At 55.5% G+C, this 18,592-nt stretch overlaps 5 protein-coding genes across 5 annotated transcripts; 2 read left to right on the top strand and 3 right to left on the bottom strand.

Moving 5' to 3' along the window:
- Positions 1-263: 263 nt before the first annotated feature.
- Positions 264-1,988, bottom strand: NCLIV_000370 (conserved hypothetical protein; the record flags this gene model as incomplete). The annotated part of the gene is made up of 1 exon (XM_003879525.1): positions 264-1,988. One exon carries the CDS (start codon positions 1,986-1,988, stop codon positions 264-266), a length of 1,725 nt encoding a protein of 574 aa, XP_003879574.1.
- Positions 1,989-4,160: 2,172 nt separating this feature from the next.
- Positions 4,161-4,726, top strand: NCLIV_000360 (conserved hypothetical protein; the record flags this gene model as incomplete). The annotated part of the gene is made up of 2 exons (XM_003879524.1): positions 4,161-4,239; positions 4,572-4,726. The coding sequence occupies 2 exons, from the start codon at positions 4,161-4,163 to the stop codon at positions 4,724-4,726; spliced, it is 234 nt and encodes a 77-aa protein (XP_003879573.1).
- A 266-nt stretch (positions 4,727-4,992) lies between these two features.
- NCLIV_000350 (conserved hypothetical protein) lies at positions 4,993-5,748 on the top strand (the record flags this gene model as incomplete). Its single annotated transcript, XM_003879523.1, has 1 exon — positions 4,993-5,748. The coding sequence occupies one exon, from the start codon at positions 4,993-4,995 to the stop codon at positions 5,746-5,748; it is 756 nt and encodes a 251-aa protein (XP_003879572.1).
- Positions 5,749-7,403: 1,655 nt separating this feature from the next.
- On the bottom strand, positions 7,404-10,461 carry NCLIV_000340 (hypothetical protein; the record flags this gene model as incomplete). Its single annotated transcript, XM_003879522.1, has 5 exons — positions 7,404-7,493; positions 7,875-8,037; positions 8,862-8,948; positions 9,277-9,436; positions 9,750-10,461. The coding sequence occupies 5 exons, from the start codon at positions 10,459-10,461 to the stop codon at positions 7,404-7,406; spliced, it is 1,212 nt and encodes a 403-aa protein (XP_003879571.1).
- A 3,424-nt stretch (positions 10,462-13,885) lies between these two features.
- Positions 13,886-18,001, bottom strand: NCLIV_000330 (conserved hypothetical protein; the record flags this gene model as incomplete). The annotated part of the gene is made up of 4 exons (XM_003879521.1): positions 13,886-14,324; positions 14,691-14,892; positions 15,978-16,519; positions 17,067-18,001. The coding sequence occupies 4 exons, from the start codon at positions 17,999-18,001 to the stop codon at positions 13,886-13,888; spliced, it is 2,118 nt and encodes a 705-aa protein (XP_003879570.1).
- Positions 18,002-18,592: the final 591 nt, after the last annotated feature.

Genomic DNA, 18,592 nt, shown 5'->3' with positions numbered 1-18,592 from the left:
CAGTGACCCAGTATACCAGAGACCCCGTAAGGCCTACTACGCCGCCGCCGACCGGGCACTGCAGCGTCAAGAGAGAAGAACAGATCTGGAAGCTGTCTCGCGGTCAAGGTTGAGAGATATGGCGAACACGAAGTAGAGCGACGATCGGACTTCAGATGTAGCAAATGAAGTTTCTCGGCAACGGGACGGAGTTTGGACACGTATCGAGAGACCGCACCAGCTAGAGGAAGTCGATAAAAACACTTCCGCAACCGAAACCAAAGTCACGCTGCTGCCATGTCTGGTTGGAAGGCGACTTCGGTCTCCGCAAGGACTCTCTGAGCCCTCTGACGGCGAGCGGCAGCCAATCCTCCAATGAGAAAAAAGTTTACACTGAGAAATCCTATGCAAAGAGCCATAATATTGGGAAACCCTTCACTTACAGCGGTGGAGAGCATTGCGTTGGCTGCCAAAGAAGGAAGCCCCGCAATGAGGCATGCAAGGCCAATGAGCTTGCCCGCATGTCCTTCCTGAAAACTCTGGTTGATGTAGCAGTAAACCTGGCTGATGATGAAAGAACTGTTGACTGCTATGCAGAGGCTAGCGAGGTACTGACATGCCACAGCGGCGGGCACCTCCGGGATGATCGCGAGGATGAATGCAAGGAGTCCAGCCCCGTTCAATACTGCCATGGTAACAAGAATCCCGGTTTTGTCTGCAAGGAGTCCCAGCAGAGGAGCAGGCAGAAAAGCAAAGATCTGGATGATCTGGTTCGCTTCGTATGCCGCGGGAAGGAGGTGACGAGCGGCCGAAGAGAAGAAGCTGTTTGACAGCAGCATGAGGGCTTCATATACACACAGAGGAATAAAGACAATAGAACACGCTTCCTGGAGGAATGCCTGCCAGTCTGCTCGTCGGGACACCATGGCTGCTGTTGTGCCACGTTGCATCGTCACCAGAGTGTCTTGCCGCAGCACCGCCGCTTCTAAAAGGTCGATATGCGTCTGGTCCTCATCCCGATCCCCCCCGGCCATCAGTGTGATGGTTCTGAACGTTGAAAGCGACCGAGAAAAACCCCGACCGCCCCCTATGAGTTCTACATTTCCCCTGTCACCGCGCACAGCATCGGCCTCGCTGGGACTTGTCGGTGTAACGCCCTCCCCTGTTCGAGCATCGGTCGGCACCAATCCAGCAGCTTTTGCTAGGGAGGGAAGAACTTGCCACTGACGCGTCGGGAACAAGAGGGTGGCGATAATAACGCAAACTCCAATACACAACCCACCGTATCCATAAAACAAACGTGGCGCCAGTGTAGGGTTGTTCATGGCTATGCTTCGCAGTATCAGGGGAGTGGCATTAGACAAGGTGCGAAATGCCCCAAGCAACCCGATTACTGTGTTGCGGGAAGTGGGGAAGAGGTTGGAAACGGACAAGCATGGAAAGAAGGCCGCTGAGAAGCTCAGCCCCCACAAAATAACTCCTGGAATTAGCGTGGGGTGTGTTTCATCTGCTGCTCCCAGAAGACACCACGCCAGAAGAAGGATTGTAGTCCCGGTCACGCCTGTAAGACGCGGACCCGCATAATCGAGGAGAAACCCAGCGAGGCACGAAAAAGAGAAATCGCATGCCACGGTAATCGTGAAAAGCCGCTGAACTGACACATCTTGGGTATCACACTTTGGTTGCTGAATACCTTTTGTCGGATCAAGTGTATTCGGCTCGCAGTCCCATACATACTCACCACGTAGGAAAAATATATCGGCAAAGGCTGTCCAGTTCCAGTAGCACGGCCCGGCTAGAAACGCATATAACAGATAGATACCGAGAAGGACCCAACGCGAGAGGCCGAAAGGCGTTTTGTTTTGTATCTGAGCAATCTTTTCTAGCGCGACAAATGATGGCACTCTCTGAATACGCTGGACTGCAGGCGGCGCCTCAGGTTGCAGTGGAGGGAGAGACTGGTGCGCTGTAACCACTAAAGCGTGGGGGACGTTCTCTGAAAAACTCATCTTGGAAACTGCAGATGCGGAACACGACGATACGGCATACCAGGCACAAATGAGACGGGATCTACTTCCGTTCAGGAGAAACCGACAATTCCGTACGGCTACGACAAAAACCTCCCATGGAAGAAAGTCATCTTATTCTGGGACACGACTGGACGGGACAGCACAGCGTAAAAAAAATGGTTGTGCTGAAATTTGGACGGCAGTAATCGCTGAGAGCATAATTCTGTTTCGCACAGAATCACGGTAGGGACGGCGTCCCGTTCGGGTGTGACCGCTTCTGTCACAAAACAAAGGCTCGGGGAAGACTGGGTTGACGACGTCAAGGTGCGAAATCTCGTGCACCACAGACTTGGAGAAGCCGCTGTAATAAGTTCATGCGGTTCATGCTGAGAACAATGCCTGGCAACAGCTCCTGTTTCGTGTCATCCGGTCGTGCTGTCAGGCTAGTTGGCTCTGCTCGACGGTTTGTCGCGGTGCTCGGGTTGAGACCTTCGTAGTGCCCCGAATGCAAAGGCATTCGATTTCTCGTCACTGCAGCACCTGCGATCGAGAGCACAGGCTTGGATTTCTGAGAAGGAACGCGACTGCGCAGTGTGCAGCCGGCAGAGTAATTGGTATTCAAACGCTTCTACGCTTACGTACAGCGAGGCAGCGCAAACAGCCCAGAGCGGTCACCCATTTTGGTCCGCTGTGGACGCTGTTTGTTTCAAGGTAACCGCAGAATGAAGGGTTTGCAAATGAGTCACTTTTCCAACGAGAAGACGCACCTGGGTGAACTTCGCTAGGACGATTCTGTTGCGACTTCATTGCAGGCTAACCAGTCCACGTTTGTTCCCCGGCTGTTTTCCTGCGTTAACACGCAAATCTGGCTATGCACGACACAGACTATTAGTCTTCTCCGCGCGAAGGAACGCCAAAGTATTAGGCGGTGACCTTCCGTCTCGAACTGACGACCTCGCTGAAGAAGCGATTGATTTTGTGAGGGGTGTTTGAAAGGAGCCCTTTCTCTTGTGGAGGTCTCGGCGTCGTCCCGTGGCGGTAAACGGAGGCTCTCACATGGAACTACTCCTCACTGACGGGGAGAAAAGACAATTCGAACTCTGCAGGGATTCTAAGTAGCCCACAAAGTAGCTGTAATTTAGCTTGTAACTTCACAACCCATGCAACGAGGCCCCTGACGCGCCTGGGTTTGAAGCCGAAGTCAGCCACGCTCCTCGGTGACACGCAGCGCTGCGTTTTCACTGCAGCTTCGAATGCAGTTCGATGAGCCGCTCGAGATCCGGCTACCGTCACGGTCGGTCGTCGTCCTCTTGAGGACTACACGGACACCCGCCTCGGCCCATGCTGGTACTTCTGGGTTCTCCCTTTTCCAGTTGCTGCGGAGATCCACAATGATGGCGTAGAGATGCAGCCTGGATTAGCTCACATCGTGTACAGTAGCCGAGTCGGCAGCGTAGTAAACAGTGGATGGCTGGTGTTTAGGTTATCCGGCTAGTACGCCAGTATCCCTTGGAGGTGTCCGGGGACAGCGGCTGTAAAGTTAGTAACCAAGAAACGCCTGTTGTTCTCTCTGAAGTTTCAGCAAATAATGTTTGGTACGCCAGCAGCGTATCGTGTCCGGGAACAGAGACACGCGTTTTCGGAGAGTCTCATTGTTCCAGAAACACACCCTGTTTAGGATAGTGAAATGCTCCTGTACGCGAGGAAAGAACTTTAGTTACGAAAAGTGCATCTTGGTCGCGCATACCAACTACTTCGTCTTGATGGCAGCTTTGTTCGGGCACTGACCCCGGCCGCGACATACTTGACTCCTTTGCCGGGCGACTGTCCGCGTGAGAAGTCGCTTGTCCGATTCCAGCTAGGGGCTGCAGAAAGAGCGAATCAGGAAGCGCGTCCTTTTTCCTCAGGTGAAAAATCGCAACTTTCCCGCTCAACCACTTTAGATGACATTCGCTTCTTTGACTGGTCTCCTCTGTCGTCCACATTCGCGATGCCGTCCGCCCCTGCGTCTCCAGTGTCTCGATTCCTTTCGCTGCCAAATCGCGCCCCGATCGGGCCGCCGTCCCCCGACCGACGAGCAGAGGGACTCGTCTCCAGGCTCCCGGGGCGTGAAAGACAAAATATTTCCAGCGAACGTAGCACCTCTGCAACGCCTTCGAGTTCCCGAAGAAGATGAAAGGGAAGGGGTTCCTGCCCCGTGGCAGCATCTTCATTTTACTCTCGTCAGTCTTCTGCGTCGGCATGTGTACATGTGAGCATGCCGAACACTCGGTGTATGGTAACAGAAATCGGGCCTTACGCCTTTCAGTTTCCGCCGATATCCCGCGTTTACGCGTTCAAAACTCGCCGCTCGGCACCTGAGACTGCAACGAAGCAGGAAAGATGACAGTTTCACTGTCGCAAGCTGTGCACGAATTGCGGTGACCCTTCCCTTCGGCTCGGGTGGAGAGAGAGAAAATGTCGGTCCACCAATTCGTCACAGACAGCGCTTTTGCGCGATATTTGCATCTTTCGTTTCCGTCCGCATCTTTCGCTCCATACTCGGATTGTTGCTGGTGTGTCGGCTTTCCTGTCTTGTTGCAGTTGTGCTCCACGCGAAGGAGAAGGAGACCCAACGGCGCTACGAAGGTGTCCTGAGAGACGTCGAAAGACAGAGACAGAAACTGCAACGCCGCAAAGAAGACAGTGTTGCAACACAGTCGAGACCAGGCGCCAGTGGCGGCGCCGCCACAGTGTGAGATCTTTCCTTCGTCTTCTTGGTTTTCTTCCCCTTCTGTCTCACCCAGTCACACCGTTTTCTTAGCCGTTGTTCCTGTTCACTTCTTCCCGACTCTCCACTGGACGCATTCGCCCGCGTCTACCCTCGGCAAAATTCTTCCTTCATCGAGCTGCGGCGCCTGCAGTGTACTGACACCCACAGGGCGGCGGTCGCCGCTGCGTCCTTCTCTCGCAGGGGAAGGAAGCAGAATTTCCTCTGCTGCGTCTCCGTCGCGTCTGTTTCGAAATGGCGTCCCCCCTTCTCCGCGTTTGCGGCCTTCCCGCCCTCCCTTCACGACTTTTTTCGTCTTCCCCCGCTCCTCTGTACGGCTCCGTTCCTCTCTCCGCCGCTCTCGTGTCTCCCTTTCTCGCACCCTTGCTGGCTTCTGCGCCGCCACCGTCTACCGCTGTCGCGCTTCGTGCGGTTTCTCTCTCTCACCGACGGCTGGGCTCATCCGAACGCCCCTCTGTCTTTGCGTCTTTTGCCGCAACAAGGGTAGCTGCGAGCGGGACGCGCACGCAACGCCTCAGCGATCACTTTGTTTACCACAAAACCCTCGAGAAGTCTCCCGCGACTCGCACACTGCCCACCCCCTCTCCGTCTGCCGCTTCCGCCCCGCCAGCTTTGTCTCTGTTTCGTCGGCTTCAGCATGCGCTCTTTCTTTCTGTGTTAACGCGGCGGAAATCTTCTGCGCTCGCGCGAATCGCGTGGCGGCTCTTTTTTTCTCGGGCCCCCGAGCGCCTCCTCGCGGCGAAGCGCATGGCCAGCGAGGCCGACGGCCGCGGCTTCACCGCCTTTTCGCAACTCGAGGCGGCAAAGAAGGCGCGCAAGAAATCGGAAACGAAGATCCTCTCGGTCGCCCTCGGGTGCGGCGCCGTGACGCTCTCAGTCGCTGGCCTCTTGTACGTAGTCGCCACGTGGTACCAGGAACCGTTGATCCGCGTGGGGGTGCACTATCGAGATAGAGAGAAACCGGGAGAGCCAACCACAATCGTTGCCTGATTTTGAGGCCGTCAGCCGAGGCCAAGGAAGAACGAGACTGCGCCGGAGACACGCGCAAGGCGCGCGAGAGGGAGACAGAGCGGCGCGGCCGTAGGCGAGAGGAAGGCGACAGGACAGATCCGGACGGACCTCCGCGTGAGGGTCGCGAAGGTACGCACTGCCCGCCCCAGAGAGAGAAGATGGGAATCGAAAGAAGGACGAGGGGTGAGGCGAAGGAGAAGAAAGCAAAGCTGCTGGTGATGTGCGAGGCATCGGTTCAAGGTCAGTGAACAGTGCAGAAAGTCTCCTGGGGCGCCAAGAAAGACGGCAAGGAAAGAGACAGCGACAGACGGACCGGAAGTGAGTAGGGTGCCTGAGAACATCGCTCTTAGGAACGTGTGAATAGAGGGGGAAAGGAAGACTTGAAGACGCAATGCCTTGGGCACTGCGGGAAATCGCCATCCCGTTACTCGTTCTCAGTATTGGAACATACAGGACAAAAGCGAAGAACCGAGAAGAAACCCGAATGCCACGCCTCCTCTCACGTGGTCATTGATGGCGGTGTGACCCGTCAGAGTTCTGCCGTCACCAGCTTCACAACGTTCTTTCGTTCACCTTTCCGCAAAAACTACCGTGTGTCTTTTCAAGTTTCTCGTCCTTGCGCTCGCTTCTCTGTCTTGCCTTCAGCCGTGTCTTTTTCCCGTTTCTCCTCTTCTTCTTTCTCTTTTCCTCTCTCCCTTACGAAGTGACCGTGTTATTTGTTTTTGCCAGCCGCACCTCGCTGTGTCGATATACGTATGCGTGACCGTGAATTTCTCTCTATCGATCTGCTAGGGTACACCTGTCTACAGCAACGTATGGATACCTGCCTACGCGCAGATATATGCACGCGTTGAGTTGTGCACGGAGGTGGATGCGAGACTGAGACCCCGGAAGGTGAAAAAATCGCTGATCCCGGCGAATGTCGCGGTGAGTGATGGTGTACCGACGCCTCGCCCCCGCTGTTTGCTTGTGGACAGAATCCTCCAGATGAGTCTCGGTGCCGTTTTTTCGCGCCGGAGGAGAGAGTTTCACACAACGGACAAGCGTCGAAGGAGCGTTTTCGGGCGGCAAAACGCCAAGTGCGCCGCGCCCCACGAGCAACAGCAGAGCACATACAAAAAGAGAAACCAGAACGAACGAATTCTCTGCTCGCTTCGAAAAACGCTCCTATGCTTTTCCAAGATGTTCCACAACAGCTCTAGCTTCCGGAATGCTGTGCCTTTCTGGCAACTTCCATATCTGCGGGGTCCATCGACACACTCTCGGGTGTCTCACCGCGTTGGACTTTCTGACATCTGTTCTCTACCAGGCTCTCCCAAGACACGTCGGCTTCACCACCCTCGTTTCTTTTCCATCTCTTCTCGTCTTCTCAGTTTCGCCGTCGCGATCTCTCGCGCAGGCCTCCCCCCTCTTCTGGTTGCCGTACACACTTTCTCTACGGGGGTTCTCCCTCTCCCTTGTGTTTTGCCTTCCAAGTTCCTTATCTCTTTTTTCTCTATGACAGTCGCCTCTGTTCTTGTCTGTGTCACTGCCTCGCTCCCGCGCTGGCCTTCTGCGCCAGAAAAGAGCCACGCGATCTCCAAGTATTGGCGAACTCTCGAAAATCGAGACACGAGAGGAAACAAGCGGGGGCGTTACGCAAAAATCGAAGAAAAGACTCGGCGCACATTATCGGAGAAGTTCTGCCACGAGTCGAACCAGGCGGGGCGCGCGTCGATGAAGACCTGAAAAAAGGAGATGAAGGAAGGCAGAGAAAGAGCCGCGTTTCTCACAGCCAAAACAATCCCCTAAAAAAAGAGGAAACCGTGCTGTCCGCACTACAGAGAGAACAGCAGGCATAAATAGAAGCTCCGTGCACATCGCATCCGCAAAAACCGCGACAAATCGCCCTTCAAAAAAATTTAGATGCGCGTTCCTGTTTTTACATGCCGAGACTCTCGTGCCTGACGCGAGCCGACACGAAGCGCCTCTTCTCTGCAGTTTCGGGCCCGCAGTCGTCCAAGCACACTGCCTCGGAGAAGAGCCGGAGATACAAAGCGGGACACAGACTGCATGAGTGAAATGAAGAGAAAGGCGAGACGAGACATAAAGCTGAGAGGAAATACTTTCTGTTCGTTGGACTTGCCGCCTTGGAATGTGGCGAGGACCGAGAGACTTGCCTGGATGTTGTCGCTGGCCTGGGGGTCATCGTAGTAGTCCACCACGTACCGCACTGTCTCTCCACACCGGTCGATATACCAGTCGTGGCGATCGAAAGGGAGGCCCATACTGGACAGAGAAACAGGAAACAGAAAGGGGGAAAACGTGGGAAAAGCGAAGAGCCTCGCGTGTGCTAGGTGAAGCCGCACACGTTTGCAGAGGGTGCGAGAGGCTCCAACCCCCCTCGGTGCTGGAGACACCGCGACGGAGCAAACGCGAAGATCTACGTTTCTCAACTCAACGGCCGTCTAGGAAAAATGTGTGTGAAACGCTGCTTTCTGCACACTCGAGGCACTTCTCTCTACGCGTATCTGTACATCTCGGAAATCCACGTCGGCCTCCCGAATCATCGATCACTCTCTGTACGTGTCCATGCCACGCCCAAGGTACACCTCTGTAGATCTGTTCGCTTGCGCCTCGCCGCAAACCCAGCTTTCTGGATCTCCCTCTACTCATCTCTACATATACACAGATATTTAAGAACGGAGACGGCCGTCTGTTTGAAGGCAAACACGATTGCCTAAAGTGGTAGGGTTGTATATTCAGTCGCCTGCATTTGTTTCGAAAACAGATTCGTGCTCTGCTCCAGAGACGCCCAGGCGAACGCCCGTGAGACAACTGGCGCCTCGCATAGGACGCATCCACCCTATTTGCGTCTCTCTCGCATGCGCGATTGATTCCTTCCAAAGCCTGGCAGACTGAACACTCTGCTCTCTATACACGCGCAAGGTTAGGAATGTGCACACAACGGGTTGATTGAGACGGATATTTCTGGGATCCCGAGGACGACCGCACTAGACACAGAGACTGGGTGTGGAAGCTCAGAGGCATTCTCCGCCGGGAAACAAAGCATTCACACCGGGAAGAGACAGTGGTGAAAGAGAAACACGTACTAGGAGAAGTACTGGCGAAGTCGCGCCGTCGGCGTATAGTCGGAGGATCGGCCCACAAAGCGACTCAGAGTCGGCTTCTCACAGTCCCTGCGGAAGAAATGGAAGAGAGAGAACAGGAGACGCGAGATTTTTCCGCCTTTTGCCAACTGCGAGAAGAAACCCTCGAGTTTCGTTGCCAAATTGTTTTCAGCTCTTCCCCGATCACTTTTCCTGCCCAGAGACTCTCCAGGCACCACACCCTGCATATGTCAAGACACGGCGAAGATGAGCAAATACACGAGATACACATGCATGCATCCCCTCCGATGTAGCCAAATATATATATATATATATATATATATTCATGCACGTATGAGAAGATAAAAGCCTACATACAAATGTGTATGCATATATATATATATATAGTGAGACTCACTTGTGAAATGAGTTCTCCCAGTGGAGAATGTTTTTCCAAGTTCTTTCGTTGACTACGTCATGCACGTAGACGGTGGTTTCCATGGCATCAGCGGGAGGGGGTTCTTTGTTCTTTTTCTTCATTGCGCGGTGAAACTGCAGAGGCGACGGATACACCCACGCTGGACGCAGCCGGACACGCAGACAACACGCGAAAAGGCAGGCGAAGTCTACAGTCCTCCCTCACGCCTCGTCCTCTCACGAAATCAAATCAACTGCAAATCAGCGCCGCACAGTTAAAACTGTACTTACATAAGGAAATACAAACATATGTATATGCATATGTACACAGTCATCTTCATACAGAGTAGTGGGCATATATATGTATATGTCGTATTTTCTGAGAGTGTGTGGAAGCTATAAAAGGCACACGGGGCGGTGTACAGACACAGGCGAGCAGGCCTGCCGGGGGTTCGGCATGTTTCGCGCTCTCACTGGCATCTTCTCCTGTCTTGGGAATGGTGGAAAGTCGTCTTTTGGTCGAGAGCGTCAGATCGTCTCCGTCTTGGTGCGGCTCGTTGGAGATGTCGGGCATCATGTTGCGGGGGTTGATGGGCTCTGCGTGGAGTTCCGCGGCGAGGCTCGATTTCTTTTCTGTTTGCTCGTTGGTTTCTGTGGGCTCTGCGCGCCCCTTCAGCCTCGCAATAAAAGAGTCGCCATCTGTGTGTCCTCTAAAGGGACACACAGCGCCCGTATGTTCTGCCTCAGCGGGAGCAGAGGCGACGCTCGAGGCAAACGGGGGCAAGACACAGGCGCGCTGCAAGTCCGACCCGTGGACGACCCGCATCGGACAGAGAGGGCCGGAGCGGGGCGGCGAAAAGTTGAAGGGAGAGAAACGAAAGAGTTTGTGTCGAGCAGATGCGAAGGACGTAGACACGTGGTCAGGAGACAGTTCAACGGGCTTCAGAGAAGGAAAGAGGAGCGGCGGTGTAGCCAAGACAGTCGACAAGGCAGCGGCAACGACGCACTTGTGCGCGGAATGGGGCCCAGCACATTTTGACGCAGACGGCGAGGAGGGGCAACAGGAGGATGAGGATGGAGATGCGGACAGGTCGGGGCAAGAAGCGGAAGAAGAGGACCGAGAGACTGGGCAGGATGGTCCAAGTGAGCAGGACGCTGACGCGTCGGAAGAGGCCGCGCCCGCCATCGTGGACGCAGCGAGGGGCGGGGGGGCCGAGTCGGGGGAAGCGAGACGGGAAAAACCGTGGAATGTGAGCCGCACGAGGGAGAGCGGGAGCTGCGATGCCGGGAGAGACGAAGAAAAGATGATGTCTGTCGCAGACGGAAAACGGGGAGTGAAAGGCGACGGAAACCGAAAAGGAGGAACCACGGCAGACACGCAGAGTTTGAATGAAACCTGAAAGTTCGGCAGCGCGTGGCTGCAGGCGGCAAAACAATTTTTCCAGTCCGTCCGGAAATCAAACGGAAATCCCAGGTCGGGGCCCTCTGACGGAACGGAAAGGCTCAGGTTTGCCGGTTTTTTCAATCATCTGCAGCCAGAGCAGTCGCGCATCGAAATGGTCACGTCGTTTCCCGCAGGCCAAAAGACGTACACGGATCAACGTGAACTTCACCACAATTCGCAGCTGCTGTTCTGCACGAGTGCAGATGCATTGAATGAAACAGAGAAAATGAAACAAGAAGGCGGCACCAGAACAGCATCGATGAAAAGAATAGCTGGGCGACAGCGGGGGGCAGCCAGCTGCGCGAATCAGGCCCAGCAGCACCAGCCGTACTTACACCGCAGTCGAGTACTCTTCTGCGGCGTGTGCCGCCTGAAATAATACCTAGTGAACTAAAGTCGCTATGGACTGAAAATCAGAGAAGAGTGCACGGCCTCTGCACGGGTTAGCCTGCAATTTCAACTTCACCGAGGAAAAGGCGAAAGAACGCCGTCATATCGAGCGACACCGGTACACGCGCGCTGTTTCGTGCACTCGGGGGGTCACCCCTTTTGCGTCGTAGCAACCGGCATGCGGGAATGAGAGCCGAACGATCGACACGACCTTTGGCCATCAACGGAGTCGCACTGTATCGTCGTGGCGAACGAAGAGAAGAGAGGAAGAGGCTGCGCTAGAAAGGTCCGCGTCCTGCAGATATATACTGAAACCAAAACCCGTTCCGGCGGTTGGTGCCGAGCTGACTGGCTCTTTTCCGCCGCTTGAGACCACCGCGCCAGAAGCCGCTGGCGGGTAGTCTAAGGACAAAGGCACACATTTGTACGCGGACCACCTACTGCACCTCAGTTCGTAATGAAACCCAGCACGATATCCCGCTTTTTGAAGTTTATGAAAGAGGTATACAGTCTAGCAAGATGCTCGATATCTGTTCACGCGTGCCAGGGTCACCCGTGTCCAGCGAAGTTTACGCGGCAGTCCAGCGGTTGTGACCCTAACGTTACACCAGCCTTAGAGAACCAAGCGACGAAGAACGAGGCAGGGACTGTGGACTGTCGATGCCACTTCGCCAGAGAAACAACAACCAAAGCAACGCGACCCGGATGTGGCGCGGGAAACTCCCAGGGAGTCCAGCACGCGAAGCAGAAACTGAATAAAGCGGTTAAATCTAGGCATTCACAACCGCGATTCCACGCCATAATGCATGCATCCGACCACGTCCCTTCCCCCATCTGCTGCGCGGCTTCAGTAAGGAGGAGAACTGCTGGCTTGTCGACTCGTATGTGTGAGGTTGTGCCCACGTCGAATGGTGCGACTTTCGGTGAGAAAGTCTCTCTCCATCTTGCCTCGTGGTTTGTCCTCGAGCCGCGGCGAATCTCCGCAGACAGAATGACCCGCGAAAATAAGTATAAACGAGTTAGACCACAGGACGAACACTTTCTGTCCAATCCATCTTCTCGCTGTTTCCATTCCCCCTCCTTGGCCTTAATGGAGGATCTATCGTCTCTTCTTTCGAGTGAACACAAGAAACCCCAACGGGCCCCCTTTGCTCGCGTCGGGGTTCACACTGACACCACCTTGACTAAATACTCGGCTAACAGTCGCGTTCTACTGTCCCCTTTAAGCAGCGTTTTCGCGGTTTTCCGTAAGCTGATATAACTTCGGGGCTGCGCGTGTCGTTCGTCTCCTTGCTGCCGCCAGCGCTAAAGTTCATCCGGAACCTGGGCTGAAGGCAACCTTTTCCTGGAAGACAGTCTATCTGTCGCGTGGTGTTTCCCGTGCAAGGCGTTCTGGAAGTGACCACGCGTGAAACAGCAAAAGAACGAAACCTTCCCGAACCTACACAGTGGGTCCTCATAGACTTCTGAAAGAAATAACACCTCTCATAACGGATAACTTTGCACCGTTTTGCAGCTTCTTTTCTCCGCGGGCTCGACTCCCCCCACACATTTGGCCCCGGCGGGAAGTGCAGCGACCGGCGAACGAGGCAGACGAACCCACCAGCAGAAACCGGAACGGCAGAAAACGGGGAAAACAGAACCGCCCAGCACCGCGAACTGCCGAATCACGCAGTGCCACACGTTTCGACGAAGAGTTTGACAAGAAAAAGCCAAAATGCGACATTGTGATTCGCCTATAATGTTCGCGACCAAGTAGACTCACATGGAATTGGAAGAGCGACCAGCACAGGCCGGTCGCTCCCCGAGCAACAGAAAAAAATTATCTTGTAGACCTCGAGGAAAACAATTTCTGGTTACAAACTTGGTGAGCACGGAGCAGGAAGACCAGCTGTACATACAGCGCAGCCTTCCTTCATCTAACCATTCACTCCGCGCAAATGGTTAGAGTTCAAGCACTGTCGACGAAACCGGCAGGTCGATCTTCTCTGCTTGGCCGCTGTACGGTCTTGTTGTGCTCGTGGTGCCGCGCGTTCACCTCGGAACTAGTGGGAGGAATTCTTCCCATTGTCGCTCAGGTTTTTGCCATCTTCACGGCGTGACAAACCCGCCTACCGCCGCCTTAGCGCGTGCTGGGGGCTGCACTTAGCGGGAACATTCTCCTCAACTTTGAGAGCGTCCTGTCGAAAAAAGCGTAATGTGAATTGGGCAAGGCTGGAGCTGTGCGAAAATCGAATTGGCGGTACGTTGTTACCTCGCAGAAGTCGTGTACATTCGTGCCCGCTGACTCTCTTTCCTCACTCTCTGTCTTTCATTGCGTCGAAGCACTCTCTCCTTCTCAACAGCGGAGCGGTGTGCCCAACGTCGAACCCCCCAAAAACAAACTCTCCACCTGACAACAATTCACCGTCTGCCTTCGGCACTCTTTCCTGTGCTCTTCCTTGGCACCTCTGGGATGGGATCTTCATCTTTTGCCTTGAGCCCTGTCGATGGGTTTTGAAGCCTGAACATCTCTACCGTTATCCAAGTTAAGTCGACGAATACATAACTCAAGCCATCTAGTTCTTCTCCCCTTCTCTCTCCGTGCAGATACACAAGCATATATATTCATACACCCATATTGGCTCATATATATATATATATATGTAGACGTATGTGGATTGTATGCGTATATGTCCTTCGAGGATTGGATGTGTGCGCCTTTTCGCGTCGTCTTCTTTACCCTTTCCTTCCCCGCTCCTCGTCTCCGAGATCCCTCCTGGGGGCTCTCGCCGGCTTACCGGTAATACTTCACGTACAGCTGGAGCCAGAGCTGCTGCAGTTCCGCCTTCTGTTGGGCGACGGGGATGTCGACTAGCCAGTGCAGATTTTCTCTCTTGAGTCGGCGCTTCACTTTTACGCGGATTTCTTTGCAACAGTCGTCTTCCCCTGCGCGACTCTGCGCCTCCCCTCCTTTCTTCCCGGAGCCCGCAGGCGAGGCGCCTGGACAGGGCAGAAAGCCAGACTTCTCCTCGGGCTTCGCTTCTCCTTCTCGTGCTCCCCCTGGGCGGCTGAGATTCGCAGAGCGCGGCGAAGACGCAGAAGAGGACGCGTCTTGCGGAGCATTGTGGAGAGCCCGTCGCCAGTCTCGGCGGTGTTCGAGGTCCTCGGAGTCGAGAGGTGGGGGCGGGAGAGGGTGGGGTAGCTGCTGGCCCAGTTGGAGGATCTCCGACATTCTGCGAGGTGTCCATACACCGCAAGGCACCGAAAAACCGGGACGCTGGACGAAGCGAAGAAACAGACTTCGCTTTGCGGAAAAAAAGAAAAACCCCGAGAGAAACGAGACAGCAGGACTGGAGTCGAGGGACAGCCTACCCTCGGTGTTCAGAGACTATTTCCACATGCCCCAGACAGGGCGAGAGGGTGACAGGGCGGAGAGCGTTGCGCGAAAAAGCTCACGGAGAACGCGTACAGGCGATCTCAACGGTCAACGGCCGCATGGAGCGTCCACCGCCGCGGAGACACGAAATCACAAAGAGGCGGCGTTTTTGCTTTAGCGGACTGGAGTCTTTCTCTTTCCTTATTTCTTGTTTTTCGCGTACCTCGTGGCCTGCTTCGTCGTTTCCTTGACGAGCTTCGTGAGTCGTTGGGGGCAAATGAGCATCTTTCTTCTCTCCTCTTCCTCCTGGGTTTCCTCGGCCGCAGGCGGATAAAGGAGCGCACGGGGCAGCACGCCCAGATCTATCAACAACTTGAGAGAGGCGACGTCGCGGAGTTGCGAGAACGACGACGCGGGATCTTCCACTGTGAACTGTCCAAAAAACGAAAGCAGAACGCGGCTTCCTCGACGCAGAGACACGGCGAGGGTCAAAGGAAAAGACAGAGGGAACGAAAAGAAGAACGGACACAAAGGGAGGAAAAGAAACGCTCACGAAAAGGACGGGAAAGAGAAGGAAGAGACACCACGATAAACACGTAGGAACAGACCCCGACACCGAGAGGAAGACAGGGGAAATAAGAGAGAAGGGAAGGCAGAGAGACTAAAGGGACTGTGTGTAGTTCCTCTCGAGCTGTACGGACACTCCGCGAGGGCTGGGACAGGCACCAGGAGACGGGCGACGAAGCGAAAGAGAAAACCCCACAAAATCGAGACAGAAACACGGAACAGTCCCTTTGGATCGTTTTTCTTTTGTCCTCGTTCTTCGGTTTTGTTAGACTTGCCTCGATGACGCAAGGATCCAGAATGGCGTCGCAGTACACATGCTCGAGGATGGTCATGCCGACGCCTGAGAGAACACAGTCAGCGACCGCTTTTTTCGATGAGGCACACCGCCGCACAGGCGTCACCTCTACGGCGAAAATGGGGAAGATAGAGAACGAGAACGAAAAAGAAACACAAAGAAAGAAGAGAGAGAAGAGGGCGAGATGCGTAATATTCGTGAACGAAACGCGGCACTGCGGGGTAGGCCACCACGAATCGGAGAACGTCCGTTTTTGAGCGAACGCAAGATCCGCCGCACAACTCCCTCGAAAACCACCAATAGGACCAAAACTGCCTCCTTTTCTTCTCGTTATTAAACACATTCACCCCTAGACCCATGCGTGTGTCGAGACGTCTCTCCTCATCTACATCCACAAACATGAAAAAATCCACATTTCTCTCTCTCTACATATAATATATATATATATATATCTTTGACTACACAGGACTGTAGATCGAAGAACGTTTGCGACGTGCGATGGCTTCGATCCAGAGCTGCTTGCATATATCCACATGATCGACACACGCATGCATCTGTCTCGAAGGGACCGACCCGAGATTCGTTCCGTGCACCGTGCGCTCGTCGGAGTCCACGCTCCAGGCCGTTTCGCTTCCGCCGTCCACGTACCTTGTCGCTGAACGTGGGGAAACACCATGAACTGACTGATTCGCCTCCTGAAGCCTGTGACTGCGTAGAAGGTGTACGTAGTGGCGATCCCCGCGAGGTGGTAGCGCACAGGTTCAGCTCGGACTTCCTTCTTCGTGCGCGCCGGCGCCTCCTCTCTCTTCTCCGCATGCAACTCTTCTCCGTCCTCGCCTGCCTTCGCCTTTCGCGGACACCCTTGCGCATGCCCTTCTTTCCGCGCCCCGTTGGTGCAGTTCTCCCGTTTCAACTCCCCGGCCGACTCCGGCTGTCCATACACTGCGAAGACCGGCAGGACGCTGAAGCCGTCTTCGCGGGTCTCCGCGAGGGCCCCGGCGCACACTTTCTGTTTCTTTGCGCCGTCGCCCGCCTCGCTCGTGGACGCCCGTCTCCTTGAACTTTTCTCCTCGTCTCTCTCGTCCGGCCCCACCCCCCCGCTCGCGCCGCCGCCTTGAGGCTGGGAGCGCGCAGCGTGTTCCGCCGCCCAGTGCTTCTCAAACCTCTGCGCGACTTCTGCGCATTTTTCGCTGCCAGAAAAAGCCCAAAACGTGGGAAAGCGAACGCATGAAGAGTGCTCCGCGTGGGGAAATCTCCCGACACTGCCCCCGGGAGAGGCGACAGGGCGAGCTCGAAGCAAAAAGCCGTTTGAACGCAACCCAACTCTCTCTTATCCTGCGTGGCGGAAGTTCCACCGCTATACGGTTCCGCGATCACTCTAGTTGAGACACGAAACGCTTCACCCACCCGGACCTGCACTTGTGGGAGAGCGCCGCCGAACAGAAAGCTTCACAGGCTCAAGTGTACGGCAGCTGTGTGGCCACGCGCTGGTGCCTATTTGCGTGTGTTTTGTCTTCCACATCGGACTCTCTGTATCATCCATCTTTGGGGGTTACCTTAACTCGACGAACACGCCACTCTGAGGCGACGCGCGTGCCTCTCTCTCGACGTCGAGAGAAAGCACCCTTCTTCATTCTCTCTCTCTCTGGCGTTCCGTGCTTGTGCATGCGCAGAGGTGAAGTTCGTGTGGTTCTACATTTGCGCCGTGCCTCTTTTTTTGCGCGTTCGTGTGTTTACCCGGCTTTCTGAGAGAGGCCGACGTGGAGGTGGTGTGGCTGCGGGTCTCTGCGCGAGTCGTCGGTCTCCTCGGGTTTTCTTCCCAGGCGTTTTTCCCGCGGCGACTTTGTCTTTTTCCTCTCGGCGCCGACCTCCGCGCCGTCCTGAGGGCGGGTCTCGGGTGCCCGGGCCCGCCGCCGTTCCGTCACCAAGTAGGGAAGAATCACGCGCCACTGGCTGTCGGTGTGGATGGCGCTCGCGCTCTCGATAAACCAGTGAAGAAACCACTCGACTCGGCGATGGAGAAGCAAGAAGGGGTCCGCCTCTTCGACGTCGAACGAACACTCGCGCAGCTGCAGCTTTACCGCCTCCTCGACTTCCGAGTTCGCGTCCGCCTCTTCGGTCGCGGGCGCCGCATCGCGTTCAGTTCTCGCAGGCGTTTTCCGCTCGCGCGTTTCGCGGTTCGCGACGCGCCGCGTGCTCAGGAGCCGCTCGGCGACGACGCGTCCCGGCGGCGAGAACAGAGCGCGGTTCTTCTTGACGCTCGCGAGGAAGTCTTCCGCGGAGGTTGCGAGGCCGCCTGGGAAGCGCACCGACTCGAAGAGATCCCGCCGGAGTGCGCTGTGGACTGCGGACGGGTCTCGTGCTTTCGGGGAGATCACGCCCTTGACGCAGATGTACGCGTCGAAGGTGTCGGGCGCGAAAAAGATGTCGATGGCGAGTTCGTCGAAGCCCGAGACGCTCTCGCTCTCTTTGAAGAAATGGTGGCAAAACAGCGGCGAGAAGGCCTCCTCCTCAGATGGACTGAACAGATCCGCGTCGTGAACCACGGGGTGGAACCGAACCACCTGCAGCGCATTCAGAGACGGGAGAGCCGCGCCGTGCGCCGGAGAGTCCTGCGCGACCGGCGACGACAGCAACTGACGAGACAAACCAGCGGGGGACTCGCGAGGCATCGCGGCGAGCGAGGAGAAGAGAGACAAAGAGACAGAGAGACGGAGAGAGACAAAGAGACAGAGAGACGGAGAGGGAAAGAGACGGAGAGACAGAGAGGGAGAGAGACAGAGACGCTCTGCGTGGCCACGGTGCGCGGTGGGAGGAGAGGGAGAAGAAGAGGAAGAAGAAGAGGAAGAAGAGGGAGAAGGAGAGGGTGGAGGAGAGGGTGGAGCAGAGGGTGGAGCAGAGGGAGGGTAGAGCAGAGGGAGGGTGGAGCAGAGGGAGGGTGGAGCAGAAGGAGGGTGGAGCAGAGGGAGGGTGGAGCAGAGGGAGGGTGGAGCAGAGGGAGGGTGGAGCAGAGGGAGGGTGGAGCAGAGGGAGGGTGGAGCAGAGGGAGGGTGGAGCAGAGGGAGGGTGGAGCAGAGGGAGGGTGAGCAGGAGACACGTCGAAGAGGGAGGCGGGGAACAGAACTGGAGAGAGAAAGCCAGGAGTTAAAAAGGGATTCGGAGACGAAGGTTAGAACTGAGGAGGGGGAGAAACTGGGGCGAGAGACAGGAGCCGCGACGGGGGTGGAGAGGGGGAGATTCGACGGCGCACTCTTCCAAGCGAA

Source organism: Neospora caninum, chromosome Ia (genome assembly GCF_000208865.1).
Source record: "Neospora caninum Liverpool complete genome, chromosome Ia".
Classification (NCBI taxonomy): Eukaryota; Apicomplexa; class Conoidasida; order Eucoccidiorida; family Sarcocystidae; genus Neospora; species Neospora caninum.
This window is presented reverse-complemented; position numbering and strand designations above follow the sequence as displayed.